Source organism: Oratosquilla oratoria, chromosome 20 (genome assembly GCF_046742065.1).
Source record: "Oratosquilla oratoria isolate Oo_2021 chromosome 20, ASM4674206v1, whole genome shotgun sequence".
In the NCBI taxonomy this organism is placed as follows: domain Eukaryota; kingdom Metazoa; phylum Arthropoda; class Malacostraca; order Stomatopoda; family Squillidae; genus Oratosquilla; species Oratosquilla oratoria.
Genome location: NC_134796.1, coordinates 41246904 through 41271053, shown reverse-complemented (window position 1 = coordinate 41271053; position 24150 = coordinate 41246904). Strand labels below are relative to the sequence as shown.

General features: G+C 38.5%; 1 protein-coding gene across 2 annotated transcripts; it reads left to right on the top strand.

The window, feature by feature from the left end:
* Positions 1 to 58: 58 nt before the first annotated feature.
* LOC143036481 (protein C-mannosyl-transferase DPY19L1) lies at positions 59 to 23785 on the top strand. 2 transcript variants are annotated; one of them, XM_076203882.1, is made up of 5 exons: positions 59 to 188; positions 315 to 488; positions 6429 to 6541; positions 9004 to 9141; positions 9268 to 23785. In XM_076203882.1, exons 2-5 carry the CDS (start codon positions 335 to 337, stop codon positions 11014 to 11016), a joined length of 2154 nt encoding a protein of 717 aa, XP_076059997.1. In that variant the 5' UTR covers positions 59 to 188; positions 315 to 334; the 3' UTR covers positions 11017 to 23785. The 2 variants fall into 2 exon arrangements, 1 of the variants encoding a protein (XP_076059997.1); XR_012967365.1 differs by having other exon boundaries at positions 60 to 488; positions 9268 to 15381; positions 15427 to 23785.
* Positions 23786 to 24150: the final 365 nt, after the last annotated feature.

Genomic DNA, 24150 nt, shown 5'->3' with positions numbered 1-24150 from the left:
GAAATATAACTAATTTTACAAAGTATATTTTTAAAGTCCTAGGCGAGACATAATAACAAAATACTACTATTATTATTTCATATTTCCGAAGATTATTGCTACTTTAGTTCAGCCAATTAGGTTCTTCTTTTATACTGCATCATATATGAGTCAAGTGGAGTCTGCAACTGACGGGTTCTGCTTATGAAGTTAAGAAATTCGTGTAATGGAATGAGTTATTTACGGCATTCCCCTTGACCTACATCAGGTCAATGACGTAAAGAGTAGTGTTCTATACAGTCACGAGCTCATCACATATTTACTTTTATTCACAGACTGAAAATATATTTCAATCATGGCTGTCAAACATAGACGAAGTGGTGATGACAGAACAACATCAAAGCCAAAGAAGAATTCAAACACGCCGATTAGTGATACTGGAATAAAAACAGATGTTAAACAGGAAGAAAGGCAAACCCCACCATCTAGAGCTGTTGTTCTTGTATGTGGTAAGTGGATACAGCTCTAGTTAGGATTTCTGTAATGTTGATAATCAAGTTAGCATTTGCCTCAAAAAATTAAAAGTTGGGTAAACTGTATATTTATATTTCATTTTAATATAATTTGATGCACAAATTGAGAAATGGGTAAATTGAGTATTTCAGCTATCATGATTTCACCACCATTATAATTTTCTGAGGCCTTAAGCAAGCAAGTAAACCTTCAGTTAGGATAGGTATCACTCTATTTTGGCTTGTATTTACAGATTACTTACTTAGTTTACTTGTTGAAGTTCCGAGGTCGATCCTCACAGCTGTAGTGGACTACCGCTGCTGCCAGTCCTGTTGTCCCTCCTCGCGAGGGTCAGTTGGTCTGGTAGTGTCAGTGAGTTTGGAGAGAACCTACTGATGGCGGTGTAGCCTGGCACTGGAGGCTTGTCTGGCACCTTCCGCTGGAACCTGTCCAGTGCATGTTTGAAGCTGTCCACCGAGCATTTAGTTTTCTCTCTCACCTCTTTTGGGAGGGCGTTGAAGATTTTTGGACCCTCATGGCCTAGACTGGTTGCCAGTAGGGTCTTAATCCTCTCCAGGGCTCTTGATGGGAGAGTTTGTCTCTCACACTTATGCTAGGTAGGTCAAACACCACCAGAGGCACCACCGTCGATGAGGAGCCCAATAGCGCATCATTTTATGCGCACGCCATGCAAACGGCCAAATTTACATACCGCCGGATATTTCATTCATACAAATGTTATACGAGTGTATTTACTACGATCGTAGTAAATTTCAAACAATTACATCATCAGTTACATGTCGGTACATAAAAACATAAGATAAACATGGCGGCTTGCATTCAGCAGTAAATCGAAAATTGGTTTATGTTTCAGCGTAAAAAACGAGCTAAATAAATTCAGAGTGCGGGCAACTAACCAAAAATAACAAAAACTACAAGTCTCGCGGATTATTCTTATACCAAAATAAAGGCAGCGTGATACGGTAGAGCTGAGAAATCGGTGGTACTAATTAGTTTTTTATTCTATCGAGTCGGATTATCGGATAACAACATCAACATCCATCCCGCCATCTTATCAAACTTCACTCTATTAAGTTTCTTACTATTATGTTATTAGTGTAATAGGCTTATAGTTGAATTATTTGAACTATTTTCTTTAAAATGTGTGATTTTCATGAAATTTGATCAAAGAGAAGTTACGTTTTTATCCTCCGTAATATTACGGACCACAGCTACGATTCGTCCTGCCCGCTAGGATCACTGGTGGTATGGATCAAACTACACTATTAAGTTTGTTACTATTGTGCTATTAGTGTAATAGCTTGCATATAGTTGAATTATTCAAACTATTTTCTTTAAAATGTGTGATTTTAATGTAATTTGACGGTATTCGTAGCTGTGGTGGGTAATTTTGCAAAGGATAGAAACGTAATTTTATGATCAAATTACATGGAAATCACACATCTTATAGAAAATAGGTCAAATAATACAACCATATATTAAATTTTTATATAAAATTGTGCCTGTCAGTAAAAACCGTCATTGTTTACGTTTGATCGGCGATTAGTCAGACCGCACGTTTCGGCCCGATTTTCTGGGAAGAAATAGGCCCGATTTAATTCCATTCAAAATGCAATATCTCGAGAACTAGGACAGCTAGATGGATAATTCAAATTGCATTATACTCATAGCAACTTTTTGCATCCCATGATAACTACTTCAGCTCAAATATCAGGAATTTAATTTTCATGTTGACCTAGCTACTTATGCCCATGCCTTACACTGTGGTATGCCTTGATTGTTGAGGGCGTGGGGTCTGGAACAAGTCCCTCAAGGATTTTCCATGTGTAAATGGCTTTGTATCTTTTTCTCCTCCTTTGTTGAGAGTATAGACCTAGTGCTCCCAGGCGATCCCAATAGTTGAGATCTTGCATCCCTTTGATGTGCCTGATGTAGTTCCTTTGGACAGCTTCAAGCATCTGGATGTCTCCGCGTTTGTGTGGCTACCAGAGTTGGCTACAATAGTCCAGGATCAGTTGAATAAGCGACTTCCAGAGGGTAAGCATCACTTGAACCTCTCTAGAGGAGAAAGTCCTTAGGACCCAGCTGGCCATCCCTTGTGCTCTTTTCACTGACTGCATGATGTGGTGCTGGAAAGTGGCACCATCACTTAAGTGAATGCCCAGGCTTTTCACATGGGCTTTGGGTGTGATTTTCATACCTCTTTCCGTGTGCAGTTCAGTGTTGTCTTTAACCCCTTCCATACGGTGCTGCCTACGTAGGCGGCATGAGGAGCAAGTGGATACGTGAGGCTGCCATATTGGCGTCTTGATTATATTTATTGTAGTTGCCCCTGCATAATGATATACTCTCTAAACTGTCTTCATCACATTTTCTATGGTTATCAAAATTCACAGGTGAAAGAGAGAATGATTGATATAAGCGGTGACTATTTTTTATGATGTGAGTATTATTATGAAACATCGTACGTCTGGCAGCTAATGCTGCCTGCGAGATTTTGGCCCGTAGTGAAGTGGTTAATGCCTTGGTTTGTGCCATATCTCAAGATCTCGAACTTCTCTTTGTTGAATTGCATGTTGCTGTTGTTGGCCCATGCATAAACTGAGTTGAGATCGTCTTGTAGATGTTGCACGTCCCCATTTTCCCGCACTGCACGGCTGATGTGGGTATCATTGGCAAAAGACAGGAGGGTTGAGTCCACCCTCCTATTTATGTCATTCATATGGACTAGGAATAGGAGGTGTGCCTAAATGCCATCCAGTGGCAGTACCACCCAGTCACAATTTAAGCAATCTGTTGGCAAAAATATTGCTTCAAATGATGGATTTGTTTATTTTAAATAACATTTGACCCTCAGTATAGCTGTCAGGATAGGATTGCAGAATTACTGCAATCCAGACAGTTTTACTGATGGAATATGTATCATTCTGTATGGAATATTGACTACATAAGTTTTATCAATAGTTTTTAGAAGTGCACACCTATGGGATATAACATTAGGAAATTAGATATCGATTTTGTAAATTATGACATATCAATATAATATATATTTTTCTTGTCGAAAATCAGTAACAGAAAACGTTGCTAAAAGTGATATACAAACGAACAAGTCATGTCATCTCCTTGAGATACCATCTTTGTTTTGATAGATTTAGAGATTGGAGATGACGATGACGACCCTGATGACCTAAAATTTTAGGTACTGCATTATTAAATGTAGGTTAAGTTAGGTAGGTTGTTGTTGTTGTTGTTGTCGTTCCCTAGACTGTCTGTCCGAGCAGTCCCGTCTCCCCAAGGAAGGCCACAGCCGAAACTGGGTTAGGTAGGTAGGTAAGGTTAGAATAAACGGATTTATCATACTTTAATTTTTTTTACCTCTACGTATACCAAAACAAAGATGGCATCCCAAGCAGTCGCAACTGTTATGTTTATTTCTGTATTGCTTTTAACAACTTTTTCTGTAATTTATTTCTGCCAAGAAAAACACTGATGTGATCTTTGTACCTTTTGCATGGAGCTCTGACTACACATCTACCAGTAATGATTTCTCCATATAAGATTTTTTGTGGGAGTCTATCTTCAGCCATACATATGGTGTGTCCTAACCAACACAGTTGTCTTTGCAATAGGATTGTTTAGAGAGGATCTAATTTAGGTCTGATGTATTTCAATGTGGGGAATTTTGTGCCACCACTTAAGTCCTAGGACAGTGGTTCCCAAACTTTTTTCTGTTATTTCCCCCCCTGCACCCAGTTCAACCATCCAGATTTCCCCTAAAATGTGTATGAAGGAAAGAGTAGTTAAACCACACTGTGACTATTTACTAATTTATTTTTCAAATGTACATATATACTGATAAACAGGCATTCTCTCTCTCTCTCTCTCTCAGACATGAGAAAATTCATCTGAGATTTTTTTAGTTATTAGGTAGTGTAATTATTTCCCCCCTGGTAGGTTCAAATTTCCCCCCAGGGGGAAATTTCCCCCAGTTTGGGAACCACTGTCCTAGGATATGCTGGATGCATCTTGTGTGAAAAGTCTCCATCTTCTTAATGTGGGCCTGGTTAAGGTACCCATGATTTGCTACTGTACAAAAGAATTGACAGGCATACTGCCTTGTACACAGACACTAGTGGAGATGGTAAGGTTCTGTTGAGGAACACTCTATCGGTTAACCCCTTCCATACGGTGACGCCTACGTAGGCGTCATGAGGAGCAAGTGGGTATATGAGGATGCCGACGTCGGCGTCCTGATTATATTTATTGTAGTCATCCCTGTGTGACCCACATACTCTGTAAACTGGCTTCATCATATTTTCAATGGTTATCAAAATTCACGGGTGAAAGAGAATGAGCGATAGAGCAGTGACTTCATTTTTTATAATGCGAATATTATGACGCATCATCGCACATCTGGCAGCTAATGCTGCCAGACGTGTGATGTGGCCCGTATTGAAGGGGTTAACCTTGCAAATGCAGAGGATACTAGCCTGATGCATCACTGAACTTTGTTTGTGAGATCCCATGTATCAGTCAGTATAGAGCCAAGGTATGTAAAGTGCTGCACTTGAGAGTGGGTCAGCAAATCATCCAGTCCTGGAAGGGGTGGTAAGTTGGGCAGTTAATTTAGCAAGGTGGGGTCAATCCAGTTGTTTTTGTTTAGCAGGTCTCATTAGTGTTCTGCCCATTGTTCCATTATTGCAGTCTTTTCTGTTATGAGAGTGGCAACGTCGGCACTCCTTATGGGATAGAAACAGTCTCTATGAGGGCAGTAATCTGTCATCAGGGTGCTATAGAACTGCTGCTGGTCTCCTACATCAGCAAAGCCTTAAATTTCACTGGCCAGCTTGGACCACCACTCATTCTGCATGGCTCTGATCTCATGCTGAATTTTTGAATGAATATCTGCTAATTTAGCATGCACTAAGGATGTTAGATTATTGAGGACTGCCATGTGAGCATTTTTCTTGTCCTTGAGTAGTTTGTGTATGTCAATAGCTTGTTTGTCGAACCAGTCCATTTTTTCTTTTTGTTGAACCAAGTATACCTTGAAAGGTGGTCAAGATTGTGTTGCAAACAGCGTCCCATACTCTTGTGAAACAATCTGTTGTTATATGTTCCTCACTGTGAAAAACCCAGAAAGTTCATCCTTCAGTGTGGTATGTTTTTCTAAGTCATGAAGGGCACATATATATATATTTGCTTCATCAGTGCTTTGTGGTGGAATGAGGGTTGTATTTGAAGTTAGAGGACTGAGCGGACAAGATGATGGTCAGTCCATCCATCAGCTCCCCTCATGATGCATGTTATGAGCACACCCTTCAGGTCATGTTGTCTGACTATAAGGTAGTCAAGCAGGTGCCACTGCTTGAACTTAGGGTGCATTTAAGTTGCTTTAAACATGTTCCAGAGTTGGAACATTGTGTTGTTACTGTCAACTCATGTTCGGAAAAGAAGGACAGTAGACATAGACCATTATCATTACTTTTCCAAGCTTGGTGCCATACAATGACTCTGTCTCATAAACTGGTAACAAAACACTAATACAATCCAGACAATTTTTTTTTTTTTTTTCCTCCTCTGTAGGAGGGCCTGAAGACTATTACCATTTGCCGTCAGTTTCCAGTGAGTGAAATTTAGCCTGCAATATTAATATGGAGTTGCAGGTCTAGAGTGGCTTTAGCAAGGAGTGACTGGTGAAGATTGGATCTTAAAGGATTTTTTTTATTTTTTATTTTTTTATTTTTATTTATTTATTTATTTATTTTTTATTTTTTTCCAAAATGTGACAATATGATAAATGCCCACATTTTGGGATATTTGGGTGTGCAGATTTTTATAATCCTCTGTGTGTGTGCATGATTTGGCTTACTTTGTTGTATTATAGGTTAATGGTAATTCCTTTTTTGTTTCAGCAATTTGCTGTGGATTGCTCCATAGTTACCATGTATCAAGTCTTTTTGAAAATGATCGTCATTTTTCTCACCTGTCAGACTTGGAGAGGGAAATGACTTTCAGAACAGAGATGGTAAGATAATTTTTGTATGATTTATTTATCATCTTCTTAACTATGTTTCTGAGTTGAAGTATTGAGAAATATGATAAGTGTTACAGAAATAAATTGAGTTAGGGATGTGAAGGTGAGGCAAAAAATGGGTGGGAAATGAACTGGGTAGATCGGAAAGTGCTGAATTAGTTTGGACGTATGAAAATAACGAATAAGGAAAGACTTCAGTACCTTTCCTGAGGCCTGTCAGGTGTTAGTATTTTGTTGGCAGTAATCAGTACTTCTATTCTTGCAGACAGTATTATATAAAAAAAGTAATCATGAAGGTGATAAAGGAGAAATTTGTTTACTTATTATAGTAATTATTGTTATTTATTTATTTACTTATTATTTTTTTTTTATATTGTCATTATTATTATTATTAATTCTCTGTTTCTCTCTCTATATGTGTGTGTATATGTGTATATTGCCAACAAGTTTATCAAAAGAAACACAATATGTGGAAGGATCCTTTATTAGTGTGATGTTTTGTTTATTCGAGTTTTGCCAAGTATACTTGGCAATGCTCTAACGAATGAAACATTGCACTAATAAAGGCTCCATCCTCGTTTGGTGTTTCTTTTCCTAAAATAAGGATGGTATAGAATCCATCAACTCACTACTCAATACAGAGTCAGCCAAGGATGGTGAAGATACATGGATTGGGGTGTTGGACAAGGTCACTACAGCATCAGCTACTGTCCATCTTTATCTCTTCTTATCTGCATCCATCATTGTGTTCATCCGCATCATAGATAAGAGCCCAGTCACAGTACCGATTAGGCATGAAAATATATACCTACATACACCAGGGCCTTTTTGTCCCTTACAAGGGAGGTAGCCAAAGTCAAAGGAATAGATCCACTCCCACCTATTTCATCCCCACATACTCCACTACCATTCACCACCCCTCCCTCCATCTTTTCTTTAATATATACCAAGTGGGCCACAAACAGCTTTCAATGAGATATGACTTGTTTTTTCTTCTATAAGGCTTCTTCTTGATTAGTTCTTAGTTGATCACATTTGTGATTTGTCAGATTGTTGTGCAAAGTGGTATTGGTAGGTAGTTATGTTTTATGGCTCATGTTGGTCAGAATGAGGAGCTCCTTTAATATATTCCTGAACCACAACTTGTCTTTAAGGTATTCCAGAGTTGCCAACAATTTTCTTCTCGTAGTCACCCAACACTAGCTCTGGGAAATAGTACAAAACTATCATAGTATTCTTAATTCGGGGTAATTCCTGAGAACTGGGTCATTTCATCTTCACACATTTGAAGTATAGTTTCACTGTAGTCCATGTATAGTATTCTTGGCTCCTCTGAGGTCAATTGAACTATTCTATATTGTTTTTTCCAGCTTCCTATGTGTTTGGTGTCTTGGTATTTTCACCAGTTCAGTCTTTCCATCAACTTAGATATGGCACAGAGGAGGGAGATGCTGGGTTTTCTGGTGTTTTATTTTGACTTCTAAGTTACCAGAAGAGGCTGTATGACAGCATCACAGATGTCCAAGCTGTAACACTTCACCCCATACTCTATAACATACTATGGAAGACTGCACTGTACAGAGTCATGCATGCCAGTAACACAATATACACTCTGTAAGGGATTTGTGGAAAAACCCTATTCCAGCTGTGGGATTCCTCAGGAAGACAGGACTACTCAGCCTTGTACAGTTTAGGGAACAACAACAACAACTCCAAACCCCTGCCCAGCACACTTGTATTTACCTTTCTCACCACTCCAACCATACACACAACGAAGAACCACGGTGACATTACACAACCCTGGTGCAGTTCCACCTTTACTACAAACCACTCACTCTCTCAGTTCCTGACCATAACACAAACTCTGCTACCCATGTAAGAAATTCTGAATGCCTTCAAGACTTTCTCCTATTCCATATATTCACACCACATTCCAGTCAACCTTGTCATATGCTTTCTCCAAATGTATGGTTAAGTGTTGTTTAAAATTGTATAGGCAGTGGTGTTCCTGCTGCCCAAATCTTGTACCTGTAGTCGTTCTGAGTATGTTTAGTTATTTGCTGTCACTGTATGAGCTTTTGTCTGAGAAGTGAAGGTTGTGTGTCAAATAAGAAGCCAAATATTTTGTGATTTTTGTCCATTGGAAGAGGTTGGCCACCTGATTTGTCCGTTGTTGCTTTTGTGATTCATGTTTGTCAAGGGTAAGCAGTGTTACGGGGGACTTTTTAGAGGATGCGAACAAAATATAAAAAGTGAAAACTTTGATTTTCTGAGAATAGTATTAAGTCAGTCTGATCAGTTCCACTCCCTTGTTAATATTGATATTTGATGCAAATATGAATGCTGAGATGAGATGGGTAGTGTGGACATTTGCTTTGATTTGACCGGTATAAGGGGTATTGAAGCCTTTTTATAATATGAATGAGAATGATTTTATTTGCATTATTTTACAGGGTTTATATTACTCATATTATAAGACACTGGTAGAAGCAGACAACTTTGTGGTAGGACTCAATCGTCTTGTGGTAGATAATTTAACAGAATACCCAGATACGATCAATACTTTACGTCGCTTCAACCTGTACCCAGAAGTAAGTTCCTTGTCAAAGTTTAGTTTTATAGCTGTGACAGCAGGTGATATTTACCAGAGTTGATTTATTCATATTAATCAAAATATTTGATGTGACCCTTTATTTATATTTATTATTTTTATCTAGGTAGTCTTGGGTGGAGGTTACCGGATGTTTACGCACATAACGACTTGGCTCGGACTGGAAACCAAAGTATGCTGGCAGGTCAACAGAGGTCATGACCTCCTTCCTGTAGTCAGCTGTGAAGGACTCGGAGACCCAATGTACTTTTACCTCGCAGGTGCTTGGTTTTCTGCAGCCTTGACCGTAGCTCTTCTGTTCTTGTACGGAACACAACTCAGTGAAAACCTGCTCGGTGGATTCATAACAGTTTTATGTTTCTTCTTCAATCACGGAGAAGCCACGAGAATACAATGGACGCCTCCGCTGCGAGAAAGTTTTGCATACCCGTGGAGTCTTGCTCTAGGATTTGCCGTGACAATAGTTCTGCGTCGGCCTCTTACATCTTGGATTTATCCCATACTTCTGGGAACTATTGTAATGATTTATCTTTTACTCTGGCAATTTGCACAATTTACTGTTGTCACAACCTTGGCTATTGTTTATGTGATGTACACCGTGGAGCTTATACCAGCAAAAGCTATGTTAGTCATTCTGTTAGGGACAACTTTTGGATTCTTGAATGGCGTTGTATTGCAGTTTGGAAATAATCTACTCCTTGCCTCACCACTAGCAGGATGTATTCTTGGCTTGCTCCTACTCTATGTGTTCCTTGAACCCCTTATACAGCATCTTCCATACCCAACAAACAAAGGTACTCAACTTGCTTTCTTATTTATATCAAGTGCTGCATGCAAGATTGAGCTCTCTCAAGTTTTCGGAGTTGATCATGATACGCACATATTGAATATTCTTAGGTCAAAACTCTCAAATTATACAGATTTCCATACTCTACTCTACACCTGTTCACCTGAATTTGATTTTTTGCCCATGGAGTCATTGATGAAATTATGCGAAACTTTGCTGATCCCTTGTGTTACATTTATTGGAGGAGCTGTTTTGGTCAATTTTTTGTCACTCATGCGGCAAAACTTGATACAGCGTATGGCCCAAGAAAATCAAACTTCTGGTCCGTCAGTATGGAGTGGTGTAGACCCAGGAGTAGTGTTTAATGTATTGCAACTTGCCGTTTTTACTGTTATGGCTTTACTGATAATGAGGCTAAAGCTATTCTTCACACCACAACTTTGTGTCATGGCCTCCTTACTAGCTTCTAGAAAGTACTGGCGTATCATAAAACGGAAGGAGATGCACTTTGCTCTCATGGCTGTTATTGTTGGTGGAATGTGTGTTAGAGGATTCAAGAATATGTCTGAGCAGCGAGCAATAGTAGGAGAGTATGCCAATCCAGAGCTCGAGGAGCTGATAGAGTGGGTGAGGGCAGAAACTAGCCAGGATTCCGTCTTTGCCGGTCCAATGCCTACGATGGCCAATTTGCTCCTCTCCACACGCCGCCCAATTGTCAACCACCCACATTACGAAAATGCTGGACTCAGGAAACGGACCAAAGATGTTTACTCTATATTTAGTCGTAGAACAGCCAAGAGTGTACACGAAACTCTGCTTAATATGAAAGTGAATTTTGTAGTCTTACAAGAGTCATGGTGCCAGCGTCGAAATCGACCGGGCTGTGGCATGGTGGACTTGTGGGATGTAGAGGAACCGTCGAACAGGAATAAAGCACCACTGTGTCCAAAGCTCTTCCACAGGAACCCAGCGCCTTTCCAACGTGTCTTTGGTAATGACCAGTATGTGGTTCTGCAGGTACCATCAAGATATGTGGAAATTCCTCCTCTTCGGGCTCACAGTGCTTAGGATGATAGTTGGTATGGTGTTCTTTAAAGTATTCATGTTTGCAGATCAGTTTGTATTGCAGCAGAAATTTTGTGTAAATTTCGCTCCACTTCTGCATGAAGTGTCTTGGTGCTAATTAGTTGAGTTAACAGTGGTTGTTTGTTTATAAGTGAAATACTGTGAATGAACTTGCATAAGAAATTGAGCTACATTCATTCCAAGTATTCTATTCGTAAACAATCCCCTGCTAGTAAATAGCCCAACCAATACTAAATGCCTTGTGCTTAAATGGAGCAGATTGTACATGGATTAAGAAGCTCTTTGGTTAAGTTTCCTAATTACTTTTAGGGGCTGCAATTGCATGGAGTGCAATACTGTGGGAGATCTAATCTAAAAACAGTTTTCTAATGGCTGCAGTATTAGATTATTTAAAAGAAAAATGAATAGGAATTGAGAGTTGCCACAAGAAATTTTTGCAATATTAATTGGTCAGACTTTGATATAATCTACTGATTGGCAGTTGATGTATATAGAAAACCACTTCTAGTCCATCAGTCTTAAATACCATCATGATTTTCTCATCCACTCATTTTCTTGCTTTTGGTGCCACCAGTAACTTCTGTGTTCTTCTGTGGTTGATATGATGTTTTACTTTTTCATTCCTAACCAGTTATATGATGTAGTAAGAACTCTGGTCTGTACACATGTAGGATTGAGAGCATTCAGACTGCATTACAGAGCATTATTTGACAAATATTATGTATGAATAATGATTTGGAGCTTTGTAATACTTGAAGTATATAGGCTGTGTATACTGAAGTCTCTTCCTCCTCCCCATCTCAAGGGTGGTAGAGTCAAAGTAACACACCCACTTTATACACATCAGGTGTGTTGGTTTGACTTGACCACTCTTATAAGGGGGAAAGAGCCTTTGGTGTGTGTGTTTGTGTGTAAGGGTGTGTGTGTGGGTGCATGTGTGTGTGTGTGTTGGCTGCATGTTAGTGTGCAGTAAAATTTTGCTCAGTAGAATGCAGCTGATACTTTAGGGTCTATATATATATCCCAAATCCCCAATATTGACAGCGGTTATGGGACACCAATGCTTGTGAATGCAAAATTTCTACAGATAATTTCAAACTCCCTAGACACATGCCATAGGCAAAGAAATACCACTAGAAGGTAATCAATATCAACATCTCAAAACTCCCAAAATTATCAAAAGCAAAAAATTTTCAACACAATATAACAGTAATTGATAAGGGGGAAAAAGCCTTTGGTATATGTATGTATGTATGTAAACATATAAGTGACTTGCACTGATACAGCCAATACATACATACATACATACATACATACATACATACATATACCAAAGGCTTTTTCCCCCTACATGGGGGAATCACAGCATCATCTATACACAACCCCTCTCCATTCACCCCTATCTTCTGTCCTCTCATGTCCTTCCTCCACAGACATTCCTCTCTTTTGTAATGCCCCTTTCACCCCATCCATCCATGTCATCCTAGGACGCCCCCTCATATTCACTCCTTCCACCTCCTCTGCCTTCCACACTTCTTTTACTTTCTTCACTCATTCTTTCCATGTGTCCAAACCATCCTAATACTCTTTCATCAAGCCTATCTCCCAGTTCCCTTTCCACCCCTATTCTCCTCACCTCCTCATTTCTCACTCTATCCAGCCTAGTAACCCCTATCATACTTCTCAGACATTTCATCTCAAACACATTCAAACTCCTTCTCTCTTCCTCTCTCATGTTACAGCCAATATATTATGAAATAAGTACAGTAAAGTTGTACTGAAAAATCCTTAAATTTATGGACCTGCAAAAGTGTAAGCAGCAAATATTGGGGGGTTAGACTTATTACAAAGTACAGTGGGATCTCAGCTTACGAACTTAATTTGTTCGCAAAGGTGGTTTGGAAGGTGAAAAGTTCAGATCTGAGAACTAATTTCAAATAATTGTCTTCAGCCTTGACAAAAGTCCCTATTTTTTGCCATGTAAGGTTTCTGATTTGTGTACACATTTAACAGAATATAAAGATCTTTATCAGACAGAAACTTAATACACACAGGTTTAGGAATTCAACAGGGTTAGGGTGGTTTTTGAGGTGTCAAAATGTGATTTGTTGAAATGTTAATGACCTCCATCTCGGCAGACAATTTGTCTAAGATAGAGGTGATTTGTTTTTTGACAAAACACATTTCAACACTTCAAAAACTACCTTGACCCTGGTGAATTGCACGACTTCAGTGCAATTAAGCATAGGATTTGATTATTAAGTAAAGAAAAAAAAATGAGAATAAAATCCATATTACCTTGTCCATGGGTCTTCTTGGCATGCACAGGACAGTGAAGAAGGAGAGGGGGGGTAGGGGATGGGTTATGCCATGTTGTACAACACTATGGATACCTATTCTCTTCAAAAAATGTCAAACCACCCACAGCTAGCTTTGAATGGTTTGTCTTCAGGATCCACACTAAGTTCTACTTTATTTAACAAATGGGCATGTAAATGCTTTGCCTTTCCACATATGATAGCCTCCGACAAAATACGACTCACTAACATTCTCATTTATTCGCATAAGAAACAGTTTCTGTACTTAGTTCCTCACATCCTTTGCCACATCAGCAGTCATAAACACATCCTTCGTCTTCACAATTGTCTCTATTGTTGATGTGTTTTTTTCTGCACATATGGTGCAGGAAGGGCAGCTGCCCACCAGATTGGTGGGGAAGTTACCAGGAAATGTTAAAGTTAAAAGATAAAAAAATTGGGGAGGGGGGTTAGGGGCCTTCCCTGCCACCCCAGAGGGTATGGCTCTGGATTCAAATGGCATTAGCGCACTTCTTGCAGATTCAATCCAGTCGTGATTGCCTCCTTTTTGCCACTACCACTCTTTTTCTCTGCTTTTTTAGGCCTCATGCTGAAGTGGTACACTATCAAAGGATTACAAAGGCGGAGCATGCCGACAGGAGACCTATTGGTCCATATCTAGGTCGGATGAAAAAAAAAATGAATAAATAAAAACTATATCACTGGCAAAGCACCAAAAAAAGCACAAAGACTGCAAGATATCTCCAAGTTTGTGTTATCTGGTTTGTACCGAGTGTGTAACTGAGCAAGAAAGTGGACGAGCAATTCTGAGCACTCAAAAAATGGCTGTTGGGTATATAGGTGTATTCATATCTGTGGATGAGGTTTGTATGCAGAAGCTTAGTTTCGTTTGGGTGGTGGTTCGCTACTGAGCTCTTTCGCTTGCGGAGGGGTTTGTAAGTGGAAGTTCCCCTGTACGTATCTGTAATATACTCGGCAATATACAGAGCATTACCTTTTTCTTTTTTTGACGAGTTGCTTGAAAATTCACCTATAATGGAAGTGGAATGAAAGTGTGCACATCAATGTCTTCCTACTTTGAATTTTACAAGAGTTCTGGTTTTTGTTCATAAAACGTTTTATCGATAGATCTTGTACACACAGAAGGTACTGAACGTCTCGTCCTACACTACCCCACCCACATCATAACCAGGCAACAACACTATAGTTCTTCCTTGAGTGACTTGTAGCAGCTGTTGCTAGTTACCTGTGAGCTAAGTCCCCTGCAAAAGCAATGTGATTGACTGATTTTGTTTGATCTAATTTATTCTGTTTTATTTTCTATATTATTTTGGGTGGGAGTGGATTTATGCCCTTGACTTTGGCTACCTCCCATGTAAGGGGGAGAAAGTCGGTGGTATATGTATCTTATTTTATTTTTATCTTTAGTGCTGGTGGTTTATGAAATGGGCAAGGATTTTTGCAACAGGTTGGGAGTTTTCATCACTGTTGCTAAATATAGTATCAATGCTTAATCAGCTTAGCAATGGACTCTTGTCCCAGATTCAGCCACTGCAGGGAAGACATGGAATGCCTTATGCTGTGTCATTTTGCACTTGCACTCTTCCCTAAATGACTTGTGGACTGAACTGATGGTCATGGCCAGTCACCTTGGGGTACCGGTCTCCTGCGAGAGACAACTGGATTGATTGATTGATTGATTGATACTATGAATTGGGACCAGTGACCCACAAGTGGTAGTTCTGCCAGATAGATGGCAGAAAGAATAATTTCCCTGTTGCCCATCTTCAAAATCTGTCAACCTCTTGCCTCCATCTGGAATCTCAAAGGGCTGGCACTATCTCTAGAGTGGGCTCAAAATCTCTTTATCTTGTTCAATTGTATTTTCTACACTATCAGAGGAGAGGGTCACATGAAGAATTGTCACCCCAGAATGCCCACATGAAGAATTGTCACCCCATGAGATCCCACCTGAAGAATTGTCACCCCAGTACACCGTATATCAACAGTGGAATAAAGATTATGTTAGGTTAGGTTATGTTAGGTTAGGTTATGTTACGTTAGATTAGGTTAGGTTGAATGAGGGTTATGCTTATTGTTATCAACTTATACAACTGAAGAATTGTAAACCCAGGATATCCCACATGAAAAATTGACACCCTAGGAAAGCTGGCATGAAGAATAGTTGCCCTGTTGAAGACTGGGGTGACAATTCTTCATGTGATCCTGAGGAGAGCTGACAACTGGTAACTGTTCCTTTCCTCCCGCTACTATCAGTTGGTAACATAATTATCCCACACTAATGCAACACAGACAGTCCAAAGTTTTTTTCCCAGAGAGATCTTACTAGGGCACAAGGAGTGTTGTCAGCCATTGTAGGGCTGTGGGTTTCCAATCACAGAAAAACTTGGGCAACAATTATAACTGTGCCGTGAATTATTACTGTCACAGAAATTGCTGCATAATGAATTTTTCATCTCTGTCTCTTACTATTTGAACTGTCTTAGGTGTATACATCTGCCCATAACCTTTGTTAATCTTTAGATGGCTTAGGTATGTGAGAGATTAATGATAATACTTGCTTATGGTGGTCCTGCAAAATGGACCTTGGATAGAATCATCTTGCTCATCTTCAGATTCCATTCTGGAGATGCAACCCTGGGGGGCTAGCACTTAGTTTCTAGACCAGACCCAAGGTCTTTCTCTGTCAGTTTTGATTATCTGCGACTTTATCACACAAGGAAAACCAGCAACCCATTATTTTTTCTATCCTCTTCTTACAAGTAGGATGACATTGAAACAAACCCACATTAACATGTTTTGTAAGTGATGCAAAGTTCATGAGTAGAGTAAAAAGTGAAGACTGCTGTTGGTTACGAAAAGATCTAAACAGTAATCATATGTATCTGAAGCCAAATGTGGAAAAGCTTGGCCTTCAAGCCAAAAATTTCATAAATCAATCAATCAAATGTGGAAAATGAAATGTGGTGCAAGAAATTTTTTTTTTGGAAATGAATGAAAGTTAAAAAAGATCATTAGTGAGTTACAGTACTCGGTGGGATGTGAAACAATTACAATAACAAAGGACCTGGGAGTATTGGTCATGTATAACTTGATCTTTGTTAAACAATAACAAAAAAGGATCTGGGAGTATTGGGCATGTATAATTTGACCTTTGTTAAATATATCACTCAGATTGCAGACAAGATTTCAGACTGTTGACCAACATAAGAGGGGCTTTTTCACCACTTGGATGACAAGATGGCAAAAAGATAAAAAAATTTAATCCACTCTAGAAAAGAAAATGCAGTGGTGGTATGGTGTCTAACATTAATAATTTACTTGCATTTTCTACATTAATTATATATGGTGAAAACAGATTCAAAGCTTTCATTCATTACAATATGTCAGCCAGAGTTGATGTTTCAAATACTTTGCCATCCACTATTAGCTTAGATTCTTCCCTGTGTCACAATTTATTATTGATAAACCTATAGAACAAATATGTTTGGATAGATACTTTAAGAGCTGTGTGGTAGCCCAGTGGATACTGTGTTGAACCCATGTATTTACCTAGTTGTATTATACGGGAAGGGGAGCTATGCTTGTGGTGACCTGTTTTTGTATCTTGCAAGATCAAGTTTATTCTAAAATTCTTGTATTGTGTTTGCACACTATTTTTTTCATCCAGTTTGTTCCATACATCTATCACTCTGTGTGGGAAGCTGTTCTTTTTCAGGTCTCTTCTGTAGCTGTCCTTTTTGAGTTTCATTGCATGTCCTCGTTTTTCCTCTGTCTCACTTTAATAACTCCTCTTTATCAAGGCATTTTTTACCTTTCATTATTCTGTAGATGGTTAGTAGGTCCCCTCGTTCTCTTCTTTGTTCCAGGGTTGGCAATTCCAGTTCGGCCAGTCTGTGAGTTAGATTCCCAAGACGCGCTGCAGGCTTTGTGGTATTGGTTCTGACAGCCCTGGCCAGGTGGGGAGGTGACCCTGCACTGGCCTACCTGGGGTTTCTCACTTCCCACTTCATGGGAGTGGGATGGTGAGTGGTGTTACCTTCACAATTATATGTAAATTCAAAAAGGTACAAACTCTCAGGAAATAAAGGGCCGCACAAATTGTAGAGTATTTGTGTTGGGTATACTGGTAGGCACAGTAAACATAGGGAGATGTCAGTTGTCAGCTTGCCTTTTGTGAAAATCTCACCACAACTTTGTAGAGAAAACTGGACTATTAACCAAACTGTAAATAACCCTTAACTAACCAAACCAACATATGAAACGATAGCAGACGACAGGGGCGTTAGAATGTCCCTAAGGATAGAAGCACTTGTAAACTACAGACTATAATGACAACAACCTCGTGCGAAAAGGTAAGGGAAAGACTCGAGTGTAGTTCCCTTGAAGCTGCAACGCTAGATGGGGGTGAGGGTAATTGACAGGTTTTTGAAAGTGGGCGGTAGGGAGATGACTCTGATGTGCATCTTGAAGGACCACCATTAGCAGGTACTCTTTATCGGTCCCTTTGTTTGTTTACACACACACGCACATACACAGTACTACCTCTCATTAACGGACTAAAAGGGGGTTAATGGTGTCCGTTGATGTGAATAATCCGTTGATTTGGAGTGGTTTTTGGGTGGCATAGTGATTGCACAGCACTAAACAACAGCACCGAAAACACCGCAAACACAGCTAATTAACGTCCATTAATGAGAGGTAGTACTGTAGTTATCATTGTTATTGTTATTATTGTTACTATTACTACTACTACTATTACTGTTACCAATATTACTATTACTACTTGCTACTATTACAGTGAAAGCAAATAAACTGAACATAGAGCAGTTACAGGCACAGGGTTTGGACAACAAATTGTTAATTGTGTACAAAAAATTCACTCCACACATCTACAACGTGATATCCAACAGTTAGAAAAATAGACACAGCATTTAAACAACATTAAATAAAGCCTAAAGAATAATAACTAGCTCCACCAAAACAACAACAACTGAACATTACATCCAGAAACCAGAATTCTTCCCTGTGAGCAGTGCATGGGAATGATAGTCATACAGTTATAGATAAGAGCCCTTAAATTTGCCCATCCCTCCTCATCACATCACACAGTAAAGAAAAAAATAAAATAAAATCTGGGGTTAGAAGTGTGTTTTTATATAAAAAAAATTGTAACTGCATAAGTGTTGGATGGAGTTCCCTGAGCACAATATATTTTTAAAACTTCTGGACCAATATAATACAAAAATATTTATTTCTTCTATTCTCTCTATTTCCGTGTGAAGGGGAGGGAGGTTGCCATGTAAATGAAACACTGGGGGGGTAAACCAGCATTCCTGCTGTGAATGTGCTGTTTCTTGCTGCATTGTTTTTGACCAGGGCAGTTGGTTGGAGATAGAGGTGCTTTCATCCATAAGAAGCTAAGAGAAAAGAGGAAATGGATGGGTGTGTACCTCGCCTGGCTACCTCTCTTATAAGGTGGAAGAAGCTTTTTTGGTGTATAGTGAGACAGAATCTTCTATTTGTTGTTTGTGAAGCCTGTTGTAGCCAAATGTATTTCAGAATATATTTTCCATTTATTAAACGCCAAATACTTGTTCATTACCTCGTCTCCCCTGAAGGGGCTTGCTTCAGCTATTGGAAGGGTTAGCTTGGGCATCTTGGATTTCCTTTCTTCTTTCTTATTCTTCATTTAAATCTTTCACTTCAGTCATACTGTTTCCACTGCACTTCACTTTGTTATTCTTGTTACCATTTTTGTACACATGTCACAAAAGTCTCAATGGAAGTTATATATATATATATATATATATATATTCTCCTGTGTTTCACTCCATATTCCCTCCTTGAGTGGCTTATGGGCTAATTTGGTGATTGTTGCCGGTTACTTTGAGGTTGAGGGCAACATTGATTTATCTCTTAGGGGATCCGTGATGAGGACCTGCAAGTGGTGGTTTAGCAAGATGGATGCCAGAGAGAACTTCTCCTGGTGCCCATCTTCATACCTTGTTAACACTCCCCTCTGTCTGGTAATGGAGTGCTGAAGGGATGACATTAACAATGATATTCTTAAAAATAATTCTTACCTTATATAAATCTTGTATAAATCCTTGGAAGGGAAAGATTTATATAAGGAAAGTTTTTTTTTAAGAATACTACCATAAGAATCTTAGTGGTATTCTCAAAAGAAAATTCTTTCCTCACATTTTATTTTTTTATTTTTTTATTTTTTTATTGTTATTTTTTTTTTAAGGAATACCACTGTCAGTCTCCTGACTGGAGTTATCTCTTTCAGTTTCACCTGTACAGAATTTTTGTAGTAACTCCACATAAGGAGAACAACAACAACAAACAGCTGTTTCCCACCCACTACAAATATAAGCGCATGAAACAAATTGACCCATGCTAATACAGCAGGCATCAGTCAAAATTTTCTTTATGAAAAGATGTATAGGAGGGACCAAGGACTTTGCCAGTCACTGTGGGGCTGCAGATTCTCAGTGAATGAAAATTAGGCAACAGTTATCATTATTTACTTGTTTACATTTGCTTTTATTTAATGATTTATTGATTTTATTTATTTATTTATTTATTTTTTTTCTTCTTCTTTCTTTCTTAGGAATGTCCCCTTTGGGGCTACAGGGAGAAGGATGCCTAGTCCTTTCCCCATCCCATTTTTGTCACCTTTTATGACTCAAGTGAGAATCTTGTCCCCCCACCATGGGGTTAAGCAAAAAAAGGAAATGAATATTCAGAGAAGTGGTACAGGACAGTATCAAGAGTGGGGGGGACAGCATAACAGAGAGACAGTCACAGTATGATAAAGTATCAATTTCTCAATGAATAGAGACTTCCCCTATCACAGATAAAATTATGGGTCTGTAGGGGTGCCCCATATAGACCCTAAAGTATCAACTGCATGCTACTAAACAGCTTTTAACCCCACAATAATATGCAGTCAATATCCCAGATGAGGGGGGTTTGCCGATTAAATGAAGTGGCCTTGCTGTGGATGTGCTGCATCTTGCTACATTGCTTCTGACCCAGGGCAATGGGCAAGATGCAGGGATGACCCGTCATCCAGGAGGAGCCAAGAAGAGAGGGGGTGAATGGGAGTGGAGTATGTGGGGATGGAATGGATGGGAGTGGATTTTATGCCTTTGTTTTTTGGCTACTTCCCTTGTAAGGGGGAAAAAGCCATTGGAATGTGTATGTATGTACTTACATGGTGGCTTCCTTCTCTACTTGCCTTAATTTCCACTCAAACATATGGTTTCCTACATTCTTCACCAAAGCACAGCTTATCACTCTCACAAGCACAATCTATTTAAATCTAATACACTATAGTGTGATTATGATTTTTCTTGTATCAAAATCAAAACCATCTAATATTCACATTTGGATTCTTTCATATGAGTATTTGGCATGTACTTGCCTGGGGTAGTGTTTATATGGTAAGCTGTGAAGTTCTTATGATAATATGTGACCAGCAGAACAGTTTGGCAGATAGCTATTTAATCTTTGGTCAACATAATTGGAGGCTAATCACTGATTAAGAAAATGCTGGTCATAGTCAATTTCTACTGTCCCTCCTTTCAGGTGCCCTCCATAACTCTTTCCTTTAACACCATCTTGACTCCACCTCTTCAGTGGGTATAGTCCCTACGGATAAAAGTGCTGTTATTGGCGTGAAATTCTAATACTGCTCCATGACCAAATTGTTTCTGTGGGAAAAGATTTTGCTTCCTCAAAGATTATAACTTTTGATAGGGGAAAAATATTTCTGGTCTAGTTTGTGTACAAGCATATGATGGGAGTATTACTTAAAGAACATGTTCCTATAATAGCTTTTACTGGTGTAAATTCATTGGTCCCCCAGCTTCATGTTTTGATTAGATACCAAGCCTGATTATATGTATATATATATATTTTTTCTGTACCACAATTTATAGTTATATATGATTGCTTTTAATTTTGTATTTTATTTGTGTTTAACCCTTTATGGTAGAGGTTCCTCTATACTGAATGAAACTATGGCATTAGCGAAAAAAAAAAAAAAAAAAAAAAAATTATGGTGTCAAAATCGGCACTATGTACAGTGCAGGGTTAATTGGGCCAGTCTTCTTGAGATAAATGGTGTAAAGGTTCCTCTAAGTTGAATAGGAATCATGTGGCATTAGCCAAAGTAGAATCTATTATGGTGCTAATTGGCACTACTGTACATTTCATAAAGAATTGATATTTAAATACTGCTTGCATTTAGCTCAGGTATGTTTTCTTTTACCACTTTTTCAATAGGCCATTAATTTTTTTTTCTTTATTGTTACTCTACTTGAAATTTATTATTAAGTTTATAAATATGTCTTTACTTCTGATATCTGTCCGCTTAACTTTAGGAAGCCCTTGTGATATACAAAATGCTCACGATTCGTGGAAGGTTGGTACAGGATGGCTTGCAAGACTAGTTCATCATCAAAGAAATGATTTGAGTTGATGAGTCAGTTGCTCATGTGAACAATAAAGTTATGCTGAAATGAATGTTATGTAATGCAGAAGATTTGTAATGCTTGATTTTGAATGCAAAGAGAATAACTCCATTGTGCTAGATGGAATTAATTTTGTTTATACAAGTTGATTTCATACAATGAATGATATGTAAATATTAATATTTTAGGAAGTAGATACAAACTGAAAAATGTTGTGAAGCCATAGAGTATTTCTATGTATTCAGTAGTGTTTCTTTGGTATAGCTATATTTAGAAAAGGTACTTGTACAAAGGATACAAAACAACAAACAAAGCTATGGGCAGCCAGAATTTTGTAAAGCACTATGAGTAGACTTCTTGTTTGCACAAGTATTGATATAAAGTGCACTGTATTTTAGGTAAATTCTAAGGACTTGCATGTTTTGTATACAAATTCATAAATGATCAATTAGCCCATTTTGTTAGTCAGCCTGAATAAGTGTATCATATTTCCTTTACTTTAACCTCTGCAGCATTCTTCGTAGATTTCTAGCAAATGCTGAACTGGTGGCTTGAAATATGTCTACATATACCATCATGTTTAAAAGGATGAATTTATTTATAACCAAATTGTGTTTTGTCTCCATGTGTAATTTACTTCAGTAAATAAAGGCTCATGAAGGCTTGGGTATACATTACAGCCAATTACATATGCAATATATTCAACAAGAATGATTTGCACATTTTTTTCACTTCAATATGTTAGCATATTTTATTAATTCTGCTTTGGCTTTATGTGAAAATGTCTTGAGTAGGTGATGAGTAGACACCAAGCTGAAAGGAGCCCTTTTCCAGCGAAGAGTTAATCCCAGAGTTGAGTAAAATGAATTGGTATTACGGCAGCTAGAGTGAAATTATATGTAGCACTGTGTTAAAAGGCTACATATGTAAATCTGATTCTATGAGATAACTGAAGTTGTTGTAGTAGACAAAATAAGGCAAGTGCTTTATGTATTTACAAAATTGTAATGTGCAGGGTAGGAGCCATGCTCATGGGATACTGTTTCTATGTCTTCAGTTATCAAACTTTGCTTTAAATTTGTGTATGATGTCCTCCTGGACTGTTCATCTAATTCCACAAATTAATGCATCTGTCCAGAAAACTGTATGTCTTAATATCTTTCAAACATTCAACCTTGAGTTTCTTGCCATGTCCTCTTGATATTCTTTCATCCTACACAAATACTGTAGATCTTTTGTCAATTTTGTTCACACCTTTCATAGTTGTAATGTTGTCTTCTCTTTCAGTTTAGGTAATTTAGGGTGTATAATTTTTTTTTTTCTCATAATTTCATCAACAACTTATAAGTCTCTCCTGTATTTACTTCAGCTGGTGACATAGAAACAGACCTACGCTACCATGACACCAAAAGCATTCCAGAATTCCTCCACAGAGATCTACGGGAAGGCCCAAACACATTTATTAGCATATGTGGGGCTTTGTTTCCAGTGAGTGACACTTGAGGCACTTTTCCTGTATTTTACAACTTCAGTTATTTGTTCTTGCAGCTGCCAGGTGGTTTAATTTATTTGAAGAAACCCCCCCACCTTCAAAGTAAAAAAATTGTATTAGATTATTTATACTGAATATTAACATGGCTGTGACAAGTAAACTTGTATTGCAGTCAGTGAATGCCTGATTTTTTTTAGTATAGTATATAAAGTGCACACCTTGTGATAAGTATTAAATGTGTAATTCTTGTACAAAGACTTGATATTGGTTGGAATATATGGTAATGATTGAATGTCACAAAGAATTAATGGGGCATGTGAAGTCAGGGGTATTTAAGGAAAATATCATCTTTTATTATGGTCAACTGGTGACTGGTTAAGGCTTTTGTTATCTTGTCATGCTTAGTGCCAACACAAATAGACATGCTGTTCTAATATTGTTTTTTATTTCACTTTTCCTTATTTTCAGTTACGTCGGGACCAATGACAGGTACTTGCATGTGTTGGTTCTGCAAGATGGAGAGCAAAACTGCCCGTTTTCAAAACCTGTGAACTCCCTGAGGGGGTAACACTATGTCAAGACTGACGCCAAGATTTTCAATCGTATTTCTTACACTTTTTCACACAAAGAGAGCTGACACTTGGTGACTGCTTCCCTCCCTCCAACCATTTCAGCTGACGACATACAAACAGTCCCATAAATTGACAATAGTCCAAAGTGGATTTTTCACTACGTGATACTCGAGGCAACTAATTAATTCAATTATATTTTTGGTGGAAAAGGGCAGAGGAGCATCAGA